The sequence below is a fragment of the Lathamus discolor genome, chromosome 3 (genome assembly GCF_037157495.1).
Source record: "Lathamus discolor isolate bLatDis1 chromosome 3, bLatDis1.hap1, whole genome shotgun sequence".
In the NCBI taxonomy this organism is placed as follows: domain Eukaryota; kingdom Metazoa; phylum Chordata; class Aves; order Psittaciformes; family Psittacidae; genus Lathamus; species Lathamus discolor.
This window is the reverse complement of record NC_088886.1, coordinates 48,228,718-48,245,386: the sequence shown is the minus strand read 5'-3', so window position 1 is coordinate 48,245,386 and position 16,669 is coordinate 48,228,718. Positions and strand designations below refer to the sequence as shown.

Here is a 16,669-nt window from a genome sequence, read left to right as displayed (position 1 = left end):
CAATTACATTATTTTTTATCAGTGTCTTGGTTCTTTGTCTAGCTTTTGTGGTTTTGGAAAGAGATGCTAATAGCAGCTAGAATGTGAAAATAGATGTCTAATGATTTTGTCATTGCTTGACAAGTTCTTTGACCAACTTCTTGCTTTATCTCTCTCTTCCTCACGTAACATATTGCATCTGTTACCTTAAATAAATAAATTCACTGTACTCACATACTTTTGTAACTTGTTTTTCCTGCAGATCCACTTCCATATGTTTATGAAGGCAAACAGCCTTGTAACTGACAGTTACTGATATATGGAACAGTTAGGGCCTCATCAGGCAAGATTCTTTTACCATTTTGTCTGGGATGCATTAAGTAAAATGCATTTTCACATACAAGATTTGAAGAGGGAAATGTCATCTAACCCAAATCATACTTTCTTACTGTGTGAATATCATACACTTTTATAATTAATGTTTTAGAAGATGTAGCAGTCAGTACAGAAAATGCAGCTTTAGATTTTTTTGTCTGACTGAAGGTATTTGACAAGTGACACTTTAATGGCAGAAATGTTCTTTGAGAAGTGGTTTACTGCCTGTACCATATACTTAATATAATTCTTCGTCAGAATGTTGCCTGATCTGTTCATAAAGTAACAGCTTTGCTTGCTTGTACTGTTTGATGTATATATCCCTAGTCTTGAGTGGTGGCCAGCTTCCTTCCCATGCATGTGTATTTTGCACACTATTTAAACACTAAGAGTTAAAGAATATAACAACACGTAGAATTTTTCAAATTCCCTCAGTGCTCCCACTGTTTGAAAAGACATCTCAGTCTGCTGATCAGAACTTAGGAAAAGTTTCTTCTGCAGTGCAGTAGTATGTTTACCTTTTGTAGATAAACCTTTTGTGGCATGATTGTGGTGATGGCCTTAAATGCAAGTTGATATGATGAATAAGTTTTTGGTTTAATATAGCTGTAGATTTTGTAAGAACTGTTTCTTTTACTAATACATTTTTGTTTTATGGGAATAACTAAATACAGTGCAAGATGTAAAAGCTGTTTATTATGCAAGAGCTGCAGTAAAATTTTAGTAAAAGATAAAACTGGAGCTCTCATCTCAGAGAGAGAACTCAAAGCATGCAGTTTCACAAGAGCTTCTCTTTGCCTATTTCATTTATGCCTGAAACGACTACCAAACTTTTAGTTCTAGCTCTTGTATGTGATTGACAAATATTTTTATAGCTATTTGTCGTTAACAAATTCAAATGAGTGTTGTGAAACTGTAATAATTACAGTAACCAGGAAAACTGGTCCTGACTTAAATTACTGATGAAATGCTAATTAACATTGAGATTGTTTAGCATATATAGGCAGAAGCTTGAAGTATGTACTGCCTAATTGAAAGACCACATCTGAAAAATTCAGTGCAAGTTCCCTATGTTTAGCAGGAAATAACTAACAGAATGAGTGTACCAGGATTCATTTAAATTATAGTAGAGATTTCTGGCTTTATTTTTTCATCAGTACATGTGGGTTTGTTTTTTTTTCCCCTATCATTTTTGTTTTTTAGGCCAGTACATGGGCTGATTTTCCTCTTCAAGTGGCAGCCTGGAGAGGAACCAGCAGGTTCTGTTGTTCAGGATTCCAGACTGGATACGATATTTTTTGCTAAACAGGTAAAGCAGGTTCAGTATTTTTCTTTGATATGTCATGAAATACATCTCCTCATAGCAAAAAAATTTTGTTTATATGTACATAAAAATCAATTTTCCAGATGAAATAACTTTAATAAATTCTGTGGGAGTAGGGACTGTGTATTAAAATACTATTATTAAAGCAAATCAGATTTATCAGTCAAGTGAGACAAGAGTATCAGCAGATAGGGAAGAGTAACTTTGTCAATTGGCTCTGATAAAAGTAAATAACTCTTCTGTGCAGTAAAAAGTACTTAGTAAATATTCTCAGCAGAATGAGCAGATTTGTCTTTTTGAAACCACTTTCAACAAATTCTAGAAGGAAATATTTATTTTGGCCCAGTTTTTATTTGTTGTATTTCTCAAATGTTCTGCAGCCAGGGCAGCATAACTGTAGGATAGCACTTTCCTTTAAGAATTTGCAGGCCATTTTGGCATAGAAGTTGTCAGTGTATAAGTCATAAAGGTGAGTCTATATTAGAGACTATAGGAAAAAATGGGTTTGATAGTCTGTGTTGGTTTTATTAAATATGAAGTGGTTTGAAATTTTGTGTTGGCTGTGACAGAGTGATGTGCATATTATTTGCAAGCAAGAAAAGCATAAGAAAGTAATCAGAATGAAAGCAGGAGTATTTGATAAATTTTTTAGATTTTTTTCAAAACAAGTTTCTCAAATAGTGGTAAATGTAACTGTCCAAACAAGAAGTAGTAGAGTTACTACAGGTGTTGATTGCAAAGTATTCCTATCAAAGGGCAAATGATTAGGCTTTCTATCAAGAATGACAGGCAGGTTGTTGGTTTGTTTTTTTGAGGTATTTGGGGGGTGAGAGGAGTGGTGGTTTTGGGTGGGTTTTTTTGTGGGAGTGTTTTGGTTTTGGGGTTGGTTTTTGAGAGGGGAAGGTTGTGTGTGTGTGTGTGTGTGTGTGTGTGTGTGTTTTGTTGTTGGGGTTGTTTTTTGTTTCGGTTGGTTTTTTTTTTCCACAAATGCAGAAGTGTTTTCTATGTAAATTTCAAGATATAAAGAAGTCTCTCATACTTCCCACATAAAGTATAGAAATACAGAAAACAATTGAAACATTAGGTGTATCTATAGGTCTCCTGGCTGCCCTGTACATGTGCTTCTGTTGTGTAGATAATAATCTTTAATTTGCTTCTTTTATAATCACCTAATCTTTTCATGGTATTGTGGGTGACTTTATTCCTTGATCTTTTTTTAATAAAGTTTTCTTTGTCCTGCTGCATCTTTTGGGTCCTGCCAAGCAGTGTCCACCGTTCTTAGGATGCAGTGATCAGCAGTAGTTTGATAAATGTCTTTATAGGTAATAGGTCTGATAGACACTGGTTTAGGTTGTGATCTCTATCTAGTCAAACATACTGCTAGCGATAAGTGGTCTGTGGGTGAAGAATAACCTTGATGCAAAGAACCTCAGGGAAAATCCATGATATTACACTCAAAGGCTAGTTGCATGATAGAACGAAATTACTCTGATGTGAATTTAGGGAGGTTTTTTGAAGGTGAAGGCAGATTTACCATCATTCAACAGTTTTCATCTTTCTTGTGTCCTGTGAGTAGATGAGGTTCTCACAGAGTTGCTGTTCTTGTGGGTGCTGAAAAGATTCAAACGTTTGTCTGCTTGCTCCACTACTTCTGTTTTGTTTTTCCTCTCTCCTCTTCCACTTCATGTTTTAAAGTATGACATCATGTTTAAAAGCAAGTAGCAAAGAAGACCTTTATTAAGCTTTCAGTTGGGATTACAGAATGTACATCAGAAATTTTGGATAATGTTAGATTTACTAACAAAACCAGAATATTAAAGGCTGATGAAATAATGAAAAGCCTGCTTTATGTTGTAGCTTTCTTTGAAACACGCATATTTTACTATTTTCTTAAGCCTGAAACCTCTTTACAGAGGTGTAGAAACTTTCTTATCTTTGCCCTCCTTCACCTGCTGCTTTAAAGGAGGGTGTGCTTGGGTGACTAAGAAATCATTAATTTCAGCATGGAAAGCAATTTCTAGAAATGTTTGCTATTTTAAAATTGTAGTGCCCAGTTATGCCACTTGATGGCATGGAATATGTATTTCAAAAATAATTTGGAAGAGTATAAGATTAGAATATCTTTCTCGTGTTTTATTATTGTCTGTTACTTAAGTGCAGTGGCTTAGCAAAGTCAAAACATTTCTTGTAGACATATATATGCTTGTGTTTCATGTCACTTCAGTTTTGCCTGAATTGAGGTGTTGTGACTAAACAACTAGTGAAATTGTCAGAGAAATTAAAATCCCATGTCAAAAGATAAAGGAAAGCAGCTGGTTTTGATATTTTGGGTGGATTTGTAATACCAGTTTAGCTTTAGTGACTTCATTTTGGAGGAAGTTAGCTTTAGTTAGAGATACAGCTTGATGAGCTATGTTTTGAGGACTGATAGTATATTCTCAAGTGAATGGTGAATCTGACGGTGAAAGCAGTGTATTTGGGTCATCCCAACCTGTCTCCTTTTGACTTCATGGTTCTGTTCCTCTCTTGCAATGGCTCAACTATTGAACTTCTGTGAGCCAGTGCAGTTCATCAGTGAGCAGTCTTCTATAGATCCTCTGCATATTTTCTGGGCTGGTCTCCTGTCACATTGAGATCTGTTTGTTCAGTGAGTCTGTACAAACAAAAGCTGGTAAAAGGTAAGTGAGAAAGAACAGAAGTTTCTTTAGAGTAGTAGTGAGGTTATTACAGTTCTTGAAACCGTGGTCTGTGAGTCCTTATAAGTAACCCAGCTGCATGAAGGAAGACAAGGTGAAGAAAATTTTCATGATACTTAAGATTATTGGTCTGTTGATCTGTATTTTCAAAACTGATGTGACACTGGAGGCCAAAAAATCTCAGGTATTTGGCTTTCCCAAACATCTTTTAAATTTCCCATGCTTCTTTTAAATTTACCACTTAAAGATTTGGTACAGCCCCGTTTATTGCGGAGAAGTTCTCAAGTGTCATTCTGAATTGTGTATGAGCAAAACTAAGTAACTGTTAATATGTAACAACAAATTAGTAGCAAATAAATGATATTATTGCAGCATAGCTATGTTTCTGTTCAATTTTAATTAAATGCTCCATCTTAAAAATTGTTTAATTGTGGGGGAACTTCAGTTATATGGAAAAGGCTACAGCTCTTAAACTGCGTCTAGCAAAAACCTTTAAAATTGCATTAGGAAACACTATTTTGATAAGAACTTAGTGCATGCTGACACTTTGTTCATACCAACTTTCATTAGGATGTTGTAGTTGACTTCGAAATGACAACTAGATCTTGTTCAAAGTTAGATCATGAGTATATTGGGGGGTTGAATTTTGAAGTCTAATTTGCATGCATATTAAAGGATTTTTTTTTTTTTTATGTGCACTCATGTTAAATTTGGCCTCCCTGTTATGCCTAGGTATGATTTGGTCCTCTATTTGAGGCCACAGAACTCTGGATGATCTTACATACCCTTTGAGCTAGGATACCTAGGCACAATGAGGTGAGTTAAGGATACAATTTCAGCCTTAACTCTGAATTTCCTGATTTCTGTGTTGCTTAAGTAGGCCCTTGCTGTTGTTTTTGCACACAGCGGCTACACAATTGTGCCACTGAATGTATTCAGCTATCTTCAGCGCTGTTTTGAATAGCTGTATTCTGTGCTGATCACTGCAGAAGCAGAAGTGTCTCTGGACACAAAAAATGCCATCGTTGTACACTTACGTACTAATGTTTTTTAGCTTAATAACCTCCTCAGGTTTTATTACTGAAGTATTGGTATCATGCCTTTGGTTTGTGCCATGTATTTCTTTTATACTGCATTGTGATGATAGACCATTACAATTGTGATAATAAAGCATTAACTTCCTTATTGGGAATAAAATCTGTATACCTTCAAAAGGAGGATTTTCTCAGTGAGGAAAAAGTAACAGAATCTCTGTCTTTTAATTACATTTGTGCCACTTATGAAAGCTTATTTTATATATATATATTTTAAAACATTTCCAATACTTCATTTGATTTCAAACTCGAAATTTTTAACATTTTCAGGTTTGGTAATATTAAGATAGACCAGGTATCTGTGTTAAAGCCAAAACCTGGGATAACAGGTAACTTGAAAGAAGTAAAATGGACTTTCAACACATCTAATCGAAGTCCAAAAGAGGTTGTCAGGAAGTGAAGTGAACTATGCAAAGACTATATCTTTATTCCAAAGGAGTAAAAATAAATAAATTTAGATGGGGGTTTTAAACAAGAATCTTTTGTAACTTTGTCGTAATGCTAAATTTTTCACGTTAAGCTTTGTAAAGCCAACTGTTTTGTAATGTTGGCATGCTTAGTAAGTGAATCCCAGAGATTTGCTGCTTATACTACCAAATGCAGTGCAGGGTTGTCCACAGCTATTTGGAAAACAGAGTGTATAATCCATCAGATAGAGTATGCAAATCAAGAATTTAGAGTGTTTCAGCCTTAAGCTGATCCAGAAACTCAGATTGGATCCTTAGGAAAGCTGCATGCTTATGAAGTTAAGCATCTTATTCGAAGAGTCTGCCAGAGTAGCCTATTCGTGTGGTTCCTTTGTTTGTTTTAAGCTAAGCTTTGCTTGGTGATATGGTGGCTATCTCATATATATCTCTGTGTGTATATATATTACTTTGAAGTATTACAAAATACACCTTGTAGTTTTGCTAGCAAAATCTTTCAAATATGGATATCTGCTTTAAGTTGGGTTCCTGAGTATTGGTTGATCAAATATCTCAGCAGGACTTCCTGAACAAAAATAAACAGGCAAATATTGGGATTTCTGCACAAATACACGATCCCTCTTGTGCTTCCTCGAGTCAAAATACAAAATTATTGGGACTACTTGCATAGTTTGTCATGGTATATAAATGCAGGACATGTTTTCTACCAACACTGAGACACCATAAGTAAGAGATACATTGGAAATTAGGGTAGATAGATATCCTGATCAATTTCTCTCTTGAGGGACTTATTAGCTTATGTGTATAGCAGTGCTGAACTGTCTGTGTGTGTTGATAGGATGCAGTACCCATGTAGCAAATAAACCTTGCACTCATCTACGTTTTGTACTGCAGTCAACCTCTTTCTCTGTGCTCTTCACCCTTCCCATGAAGTACCACTAGCTAGATACCTCCTTCTTCAGTCTTGGTAGTTCTCTCCTGTTACTTAGATCCAGGAACACAGTCTTTTTTTACATATCATCAGCACTTGCTTCTTTTCTGCTACAGGACTGTTCTTGCTGCCTTTTCCTTACCTCCCACCTCTCGCTTTCTGAAGAGTGTTTTATATTTCCATTTCAACAGCTGAGGGCTGCTGATCTAAGATCTGAATCTGTTGCCTATTGTTTTCTAGCAGTGAGAAAAGATTTAGATTGATCCTTATATACTTAAACATATTCCTCATACTGTAATTGGAATACGGAAATATACTTATGCTGAAAGGCAAATATTTGATGAAGCCACAAATTGCCTTCCAAGTTTAATTTTTCTTTTGGTTTTTACTGTTCTTTAAAGCTCCTGTATCCAGCTAGTCCAACACAATTTGTGTTGATCTTGCCTGTAGGCACAAAATCTCTTCATTTCCTTGCACTTTTTTTTTGATCGCATTATTGGGTTAATGATCTGCCAGACCAGCTGAAGTGTGGGCATCTTGATTTTTCAGTAAAGACAGCTACCGTTGAGGGGTGTCTCCCCCTATGCTGTCCCGTATTAGTTATATTTTATTAATGCTTAAACCACGACACGTTTAACAAGTGCTGTTTGCTGTTGTGACCCTTTCTTCATTATAATAACACTGCTCTAATAATTATTCACCACTTTCTTTCTCATTTCTGAATCAGTTTTCTTGCAATGTTTGTAAACACTGCTTCAGGTTAGGCTGCTCTAATCCTCCTAGGATCTTCCTGCTTTCACCCTAGTACTATTACAACTGTTTCTGGTACCATTCTGTAGTCATATCTTAGAAAATCTTCAGTTCTTTGTTAGTTTTTCATTGCAGATTGGGCAGAGTCTTGGATGACACAGTTTAGTGTGTGGTGTCCCTGCCTATGGCAGGGGGATTGGAATTAGATGATCTTAAGTTCCTTTCCAACCCTGACTATTCTATGATTCTGTGATTCATTTTTCTGTTACAGTATTAATTCTCTCTAATTACGTCATTCTAGTAGTTGGGTGAGGAGGGGGTTAATTTTCTTCTGCTATTCATTATTCCACTGCACTTGATGGATTTTCCTTCTGTGTCCCTTATTTTGTAATTGTGTGAACTCCAGCCTTTAGCTTGTGTACGTGCAGTCTGTTTGAGTTTCAGTTGCTGTAATCTGTTCTCTGTGTGTAGTTGGTTCTCTTGATTATCATTTAAGTCAATTAGATTGTATTTTTCTTAAATTGAGAAGTGCTTTATTCGTTATCACCTGCACTATACAGACACAAAACCTGAACTGAGAACATCTTGAAGTATAGAAAATCAATAAATGATGTGGCTTATAGTATTAACAGTAGGTTTTCCTTTGTTAGGGAGCAGGTTTGATTTTACAAAACAAACTGGTTGGCTTTTCTCTCTTTCTGCCTTTTTTTTTGGGGGGGGGGGGGGTTGGTGTTTGTTTTTTGGTGCTTTTTTGTTTTTTACTTTCTTTCTCATATATTGTTGTAAGTTGTTTCACATTCATGGCCGTGAACTTGTTTGCTTTTTGTAACACAAAAGCAACATATTCTCTCCAAGTCCTAACGACTAAGTAGCATTTGCAATTGCAAAATAGTCTCAGAGTCTGAGAGTACATTATTTTTTCCTAGCCTAGAGCTCACTGAGAAAAAACTGCTAAGTTATTACTATATTATGGCCTTATACCATTTGACTACTGTGCTTTTAATTAAATCTCGGATTATATTAAATAATCCTCGTAGTCTCTTTCTTTAAATACAGTATTCTAATTTGGGTATTACTAAACAACATTAAAACCATGGCTGTAATATGAAAGAGTTTGTTTACATTGTCTAAGGATAGTGTCATAAACTGGTAATTTAAATGTGAGGTTGAAAAGGATTGGCATGTTATAAATTAAGAAACACAAAAACTTGAAGTCTCATGTGGCTTATTATTCAGCAAACCATCTTGTAAAAAAACTTTCTGTCTTAAAACACCTAAATTTCCTCAGTTTATCGCTAGGGTATTTGAAATTTTTTGTCCAACACAAGTTTTTTGGTTTGGTTTGGGTTTTTTGTTTGTTTTGGTTTTGTTTTTAATTCTAGCTTCTACATTTATTGCCCCCATTTATTTTTGTTTTTGTGTTCCTGCTTATGGTAGAAATTCTGATTATTTGAAGGACATTCTTCTGCAGAGAGTTGACTTGTTTTTTCAAGACCATAAATAAAGCTATGTTATTTGGGCAGCTTGCTTTGAATAGTACTTTGTTTTTCCTCTGGGATCAGAAGTTTCCTTTATTTCTTCTAACTCCTTTATTAATTGCTTTAGGGAGGTGGTGAGACAGTAGGATGACAGAGTTTCTAAGTGGAGGTTTTAAGTACCAGTTCTGTCAATGAATTGTGTATGACGGCCGTTCAGCGCTGGTTGTGTTAGTCTCCTGCAGCAAAGGCTTTTCTATGGCTACTCAGACTAGATTTACTGCCTGTGTTGGAGTGAAACTGTAATGTGAATCAGCATAGAAAGCATGTTTTTGTAATGAAAAATGTTGTCCAGCTTAAAGTAAATTTTTATCACCACTACTGAACAAATTCTCCATGCTTTTTTCGTAGGTAATTAATAATGCTTGTGCTACTCAAGCCATAGTAAGTGTGCTTTTGAATTGTGCTCATCAAGATATCCATCTAGGAGAGACTTTGTCAGAATTCAAAGAATTTTCACAAAGTTTTGATGCAGCAGTAAGTGCTTACTATTTTCTGTATTTCAAGTATTACAATGTTGTAATATGTTGGCTTAAAATTTAATCTTGTTACTTTTTTTCAGATGAAAGGTTTGGCACTAAGCAACTCAGAAGTGATTCGGCAAGTTCACAACAGTTTTGCTAGGTAACATATGTTTTAAATCTAGGCAAAATTTGAGCATATTCTTTCTTATCTCAGATATTTTCAATTTGTCTTCGCAGACAGCAGATGTTTGAATTTGATGCGAAGTCTTCAGCAAAAGAAGAAGATGCATTTCACTTTGTAAGCTATGTTCCTGTTAATGGAAGGCTGTATGAACTAGATGGCTTAAGGGAAGGGCCAATAGATCTAGGTAATATTTCGTATTTTTTCTGAACATCCCTCATTTTCATGATAGCTTATTGGAACAAATTGGTGGTATGTTACAGGAGCAAACCAAGTTATGTATTAAAATAAAGCATATGTCTAAAGTTTTCTTAATGTGCTATTCAGACTTCTTTTCAGTCATTTGTATTGTTTTATTTTTGTTGGTATGAAAATGCAATTTTCATGTTCCTTCCTTCATGTTTCTGATTATCTCTCCATTCATTCAATAATTAATTGAATAGGCTGTGCATTCCAGCAAGCTTCTAATATCTTAATACTTTTGTTGCATGAGAGAGATTTATGTAACCCACCTATCATGCATGTTTGTTCTCCTTATGTTAGGAAATATGTTGTTGTTTTGAGCTGTCTCTAGCAAAACCTGGTAAAACTATGTAATCTTTTTGGCTTCCTTTACCCGTAGTGTGCAACTCCTTTTGATAATATTTTTCCCCACATCCTCCTTTTTGTGCTGTTTTCACACAAGACAATTCCTATGTCATATTTTCAAAGCTGCATTTTTTTTTTTTTTTTTTTTTTCCCCAGGGCAACTATAAACTACCCATTTATTTACTGTTAATTTCTTCTGTGGGAGCATGTATAGAGCTGGCTCTATACGCTTCTTGTATGTTATGTGTCTGGTGTTTACACAGTGCCCTCATTCTTCTTAGGTAGCAAATATTTCCCCAGTGGTTTAAAAAAAGAATAGCTACTTTTAGCACAGTTTGGTTCTCTGTAAGACGTGTTCATATTTCATGTCCTGTAAGCTTTCTTAGCTTGCTGGGTGTGCCATCTTGGGTCTTGAAAAGTTCTGCAATGCTTATCTTATGTGTGTACTTTTCAGCCTGATAACATCTCAGCATGTTCCACACTCCATTTCCAGACTGTTTCCCAAGTTTTCTTGACCATTGCATTTATTTTTAGGCTGATTAGTATCTTGCTGCTAAATCTCATCTTTAGTCTGGTTAAAGAGACTATACAGTCTGCAGACTTCCAGTAACATAACTTTTATGATCATGAGTCTCTTCATTTGCTGTGAGGTCTTGAAATTGTTAGATGCATTATCAACTTTTTATTTATTCTCTCATTTATCTTAAAATCAAGTTATCTATTATATATCCTTTTATGCTTTTTTCTTTGTCTGACTTTTTACCATTGCATGGCATCTACATAGTATTAACTCTTAGTTTTGTTTAAATGGAACAGCTGTAACTATCCATACTTTTTTGTTTTGCTATCTACTTGTATGTTGTCATACCAACTAATTTGTGTCATACAAATCTTATTAATATACTTACCCCCTCCCGATTTTTCTTATTATCAATAAAATAAAAGTTAGATGCTTATGCTCTTAAAATTTAGCTTTGCGTCCTTTCTTTGGCCAGAATATTATCTAAATATTGCTACTAAAAAATGTCTTCCACCTCCTAAAAAAATCACCCGAGTAATTTGAGACTGCAGTTGCCAAGGAAAAACTTGTTACATACTCTGAAGTTGCTGGATAAACCTGAATTATACAAGCCCTGAATTTACATTTAGTTTTGCAAAGAGGATTAATTTTTTTCTTTGCTTTTTTTTTTTTCTAGGTGCATGCAATCAAGATGACTGGATAAGTGCTGTACGGCCTGTCATAGAGAAACGTATACAAAAGTAAATGGTCATGATGCTTTTAAGAATATAATACCTTATATATTTTTAATAATTCTTTATTCTTAATTTCTTTCAATTAAAGGCTTTCAGCTGAATTTATGAGGAATGATGAATATGCATAATTTTTATCTGCACATCACTGTGTGACTTGACCCTATCGACCAACATGAGCTAAATGTGATGATAGCTAGGTCTCAAATACGCTGTATTTCTGTATGATTAATCGAAGTAACTATCTGTGTAATGAAGAGAGATCTTACTAGTACCCTGAAAAAAGGAAGAGCAAGATGATTGATTCTGTTAGACAGCTGTGGTTCTTTGCAAGTAAAAGTCAAGAGTGCCATTAACAAAGATAAAGCTTGGGGGTGTGCTTTTAATTAAAAATAACAGGTAATAACTATATCGCTACAGCTGGTATTAGTTACGTGGTTTGTTTTAGAAATTAAAGCTAGGAAAACATACTGTAGAGGTTTTCCTACTTCTCAGCTCTGAACCAAACGTGTTGGAAATAAAGTTGATTTTACACCATTTTTAGAAGATAATTTTCAAAGTCTTTTTCATAAGCAAAATGGTACTACCAAATCACATGAGAATTTAAACTCTGAAAGGATTGCTAATCTAATTGTTGAATTTACTGTTCACGTTTATGAAGAAGTCTTCAACACTTTCTAACAAGTAGCAGTAATGAGAAAGTAAAAACTACTGCCTGCAGCAGGCTTGTGCAAGTTTTGTTGTCAACTATATCAAGTTTTCCAGGCCTACAATTCTATGAGTCTGTGTTTTGTTTTCTGTTTTGGACAGTCTCAATATTGACTTTTTATGACTGCATACAGGAACTTGTAGTATCTTGGAAGATAAGGTTATTATGAGTTACTGGGTAGCATTCATCTGAGGTCTGATTTTATTTCTTGTCAATATTAGATCTGTAGTACAACTTAATAGATCCATATACATTTTTTTTTTTTTTCTTAAAAAGTGCATTCCCTTTTAATAAAATTGTGGAGGAGGTTTTTGAGTGGTCATGTTAAAAACTGATTTTTGCAAGTGGTTTTTGTTTGCTTTTTTGTTCCTCATTTAGATACAGCGAAGGTGAGATAAGGTTTAACTTGATGGCTATTGTATCTGACAGAAAGATGATATATGAGCAGAGGATTGCAGAATTACAGCAGCAACTTGCAGAGGTAGGCCATGGTATTTAAGTTATTGGAGTAGTTCTTTGGTAATAGTTCTGTGTCCTTGCTTTATTGTTCACCTTCTTCTTTCCTTGCTCCAAATACAGTATCACTAATAAAAAGCAAAGCACTGGAAAAAAAACAGAGAGCAGTGCTTTGTGGATGCACTAATGCGGCTCTGGTTAGTTCTGTGTGCGCTAATTTGAGCTCTTCGTACAGTATGACCATGTCATTGTGGCTCTGTCTTGACTAATTTGCCATGGTAATGGAACTATTCTTTTCCTAGTTCCTGACGTAATCTGCTTATAGGTAACTGTGGAAATTCATTGAATGTTTCTAATCTTTCTGTGATTACAAATACTCTTAAGACTTAATTTAATTGAATAAAAAAAACAACCTTAAAAATTGCAGAAATGTCATCCGTTTAACGTTTTTCTGTTTTGTGGAAGGAGGAGCCTATGGATACAGATCAAAGTAGTAATGTGTTAAGTTCTATACAGTCAGAAGTAGCAAAATACCAGATGTTAATTGAAGAAGAGAATCAAAAATTAAAGAGATATAAGGTATGTAGTCTTTGCTTTTCTGATGAGATTACTAGGAAAGATGTAAGACAAAGGTGGCTTTTATATCTATGGGAGGATGTTGTAATTAATCTGAAGGAATTGGGTTACTACTAGAGAGAGAATATACAGACCAAGACTTCGATAGTTGTAATGATAATGTCAAATGTATTTCTCTAGTACATATGTTAAGTTATAAAGTGTGTTGTTTCTTGTCTCTAAAGCAGTGTTTCTAATAGTATGTGGAAATATTGTGGAAACTGATTAAAAGTCTACTTTTTTATGTTAGAGTATCTACTTTGAGTCTATAGAGGTCTTTCAGTTGAAAAAGCAAATAATATCCTATCTTGCTGAACGATTTAATCACTGTAAAGGCTGCTAAGTGTTTAGTATAACAAAATAGGTATGCTTTTGCATTACAGAAATGTTAAAGTCTTCTGCCTAGGCAGAGCTATACAGTGTACTGTAAAAATACCTGGGTCGAACTGCATAAGTTGAGGAAAAAAAAATAGTTTAGGTAACAGTACTTGCCAGTGTTATAGCAATGACTAAACTATATAACCTATTCAATCATTGTTTCAGCTAGTATGATGAAAGACTGTATGGAGAATTTGTGTCCAAAGCAGTAAATTAATCTGGCATGTACTTTATCACTGTGTGCTCAGAATTTTATTGCTTTAATTTTATTTTTAGCTGGTTGAAATTTAAGAAAGACTTCCAGGTTCAGGGGTGGGGGAATGGCACAGTAACAAGAAAGTCCCCATTTATCCATAAAATAACCCTGTTAATGCTTTTAATCTAGATTGAAAATATTAGAAGAAAACATAACTACCTGCCTTTCATCATGGAATTACTAAAGACATTAGCAGAGCACCAACAGTTAATACCATTAGTAGAAAAAGTGAGTATTTCCTATCTAACTGTCAAGAAACAGTATATTACTATAATTCTTCATACCTTCTGCTTAAGATTATAAATGCAGCCAAATATCTTGGAAGTGTAAATGGCATGGGTTGGTTTATTTAATCTGCTACGTTCAGATTCACTGCTAGTTTACCTGATACTCTTGCAGTTTTTAAGAGGCACAATTCTAACAGAGACTGGAGATTGTAGGGTTAACCAAATTTAACTATTACACAAAGGCAAATCGTATCTCCCCTTTGATAACCTAAACAAACTTTTTCTGATGGTGATATAGGAAGAAGCAATTCAATATCAAAGATCACATTGTACAAGAGATGCATGATTTGGGCTTTTCTACAAAGGAAGTTAGAAGTCTCATTAACATTTTGTTGTGTATCTTCAGTTAGTATGTGGTAGAGTTCCCCATACTATCCTGATATCCCTTTTTGAACTGAAGATTATTTGAATGTATACGTATACAGACGTGTGTAAAGATTTATCCGTCTTCCGTACTTGAACTGTTAGTACTCAGTTTTGTTGATTTATCTACTTGTCAGCACTAGATGGCAGCCTTTGCACAGAGTTTCTATTGGTTGAGGTAGCCTGAAATCTGTACTTTCTCTGTTCTTATACTGACTATCTGGCTTCTTGTTTTCCCCTTTGTAAAGTGTCTACTAACATTGGTTTACTATTAAAGTTTGTTTTAGGCTTGTTGATTAAATTACTTTGGCAAGGTTATTTAACTGTATGACTAGTCAAGTCATAACTTGGCTAAACAACTAGACAACTCCAAGAAATGGAGTGTTTGTTTGCATATCTGCTCTTGTGCCATGGAGAGTATCCCTAAATTCGAACTCAGACTGAAAAAGGATCTCTATTACTGTAATGAAAGAACTAAATATTACTTAATGAGTGTGTTCTTTAGCTGAATTTCATTAGGAAAGTATGTGTAGGCCATACTTAGTAGTTTATAAGGCAATAACTTTTGGATTATTTTTTTAATCTTTTCCTTCTCTGGGTCGTTTGTGAAGTTTTAATCTGGTTTCATGTTAATAGGAGTTACGTATAACACCAGACAGCTTCTTTTACAAGTAAATTTACAGTTCACCCGAGCAGCTGGTGATAACAGATTTTGATTCTAAATCACTGACTTAGATTCAGTTCTGCTCAATAGTAAGTGGTAATAAGTAGCAGTCTGATTCAGAATGAACAAATGATTGCATCTGAATTGTCCTTTCTTCTTGCCTAATCTTTTTTGACTAAATTCATAAGGAAGAAAATGCTCGTTCCTTGTCAATTTGAGCTATTTATTGACACAAGTAACATAAGATTCTATTCACAAATATCTCCATTTTTTTTTTTCCCTTTCTGCTCTTTTGAAAGATCTAAAAAACTAAGATCTTGGTTATTTTAGCTTAATCTGTGATAATCAGTATTTTTGAATGCAGTGTTTTCTTGTGAAATAAAATCTTTTCATTAAGAAGAGTTACTTCAGTGTTAAAGGAAATTAATATGGAGGTATAAAAATGGTTAAATTCTGTTTTAAAAATAGAGCTTTTCTTAATCTCTGCTTTCCCTCTATGAAAGTTATCTAGTATTAGTTTCTTATTATTGTATTTAAGCCTATGTTAATTTTTAAAAGCTTTATGTATGAACCTAATAGTAGGATATTTCTGAAGGATATAAATTTACATTTAAAATGTCTCTTACTTCAGCATATTTTGTTGAATGTTCAAAAGTGTAATGAGTAGTCATTCAAAGCTCCAAAAATAAAGTCTTTGTCTTGTCAGAGTTTAATGTCATCTGCCTTTGTTTTCTAGGCAAAAGAAAAACAGAATGCCAAGAAAGTTCAGGAGGCCAAGTGAAGATGACTTTGCAATATGCATACAATTATGTGCTTCCGAAACTATTTTCATGACAAGAAATAAAACTTTTCATAAACTTTGAATTTTGTCCAGCGCACGTTTGACAATTGTAATAATTTGTCTTGTACTGTATGCACGGGTCTAATTTTCTTCCTTTCCCTGCATCTTGTGCATGTAGTACTGCTAAATAATGTCTAGGTTCTCTTGGTCAAATTCAGTATTTAACAGTCTGTCTGATTTCTGAAAGCTTGGGAAGTGGACCTGAAAATATGCAAGGAAAATGTACCCGTTTCGTCCCACTTGAGTATATGATAATGATGCAAATGCCAGAGTTGTGTAAGCATGAGCTTTCTTTGCTCAGCCCTACTAACAATTATAATACTATCCAATTGTTCAGTGACATACCGTGTCTTTTGTTTTTATGAAGTATGTGTCTAATTTTTTTACAAAATCGAAAAGTATGAATTTAGCTCTAGAAACATTTGCAAAGACCAGTGTATAATCTCAGAAGTTCTGCATTGCTTTAGTAGAAAAGATAATAAATATTCCCATTTTTATTTTGGCAAA

At 34.5% G+C, this 16,669-nt stretch overlaps 1 protein-coding gene across 2 annotated transcripts in view; it reads left to right on the top strand.

Moving 5' to 3' along the window:
• Positions 1-16,669, top strand: part of UCHL5 (ubiquitin C-terminal hydrolase L5) — a 19,226-nt gene extending 2,557 nt beyond the window's left edge. Inside the window, exons 1-10 of one of the 2 annotated variants that reach the window (XM_065675054.1) lie at positions 1,594-1,663; positions 5,107-5,190; positions 9,461-9,586; positions 9,672-9,733; positions 9,811-9,941; positions 11,539-11,602; positions 12,681-12,783; positions 13,224-13,337; positions 14,137-14,235; positions 16,058-16,669. In XM_065675054.1, the coding sequence (XP_065531126.1) occupies positions 9,672-9,733; positions 9,811-9,941; positions 11,539-11,602; positions 12,681-12,783; positions 13,224-13,337; positions 14,137-14,235; positions 16,058-16,102 (618 nt within the window). In that variant the 5' untranslated portion in view covers positions 1,594-1,663; positions 5,107-5,190; positions 9,461-9,586 and the 3' untranslated portion in view covers positions 16,103-16,669. Of the gene's footprint in view, positions 1-1,557; positions 1,664-5,106; positions 5,191-9,460; positions 9,587-9,671; positions 9,734-9,810; positions 9,942-11,538; positions 11,603-12,680; positions 12,784-13,223; positions 13,338-14,136; positions 14,236-16,057 lie in introns of those variants that run through there. The other variant, XM_065675053.1, reaches the window with a different exon arrangement.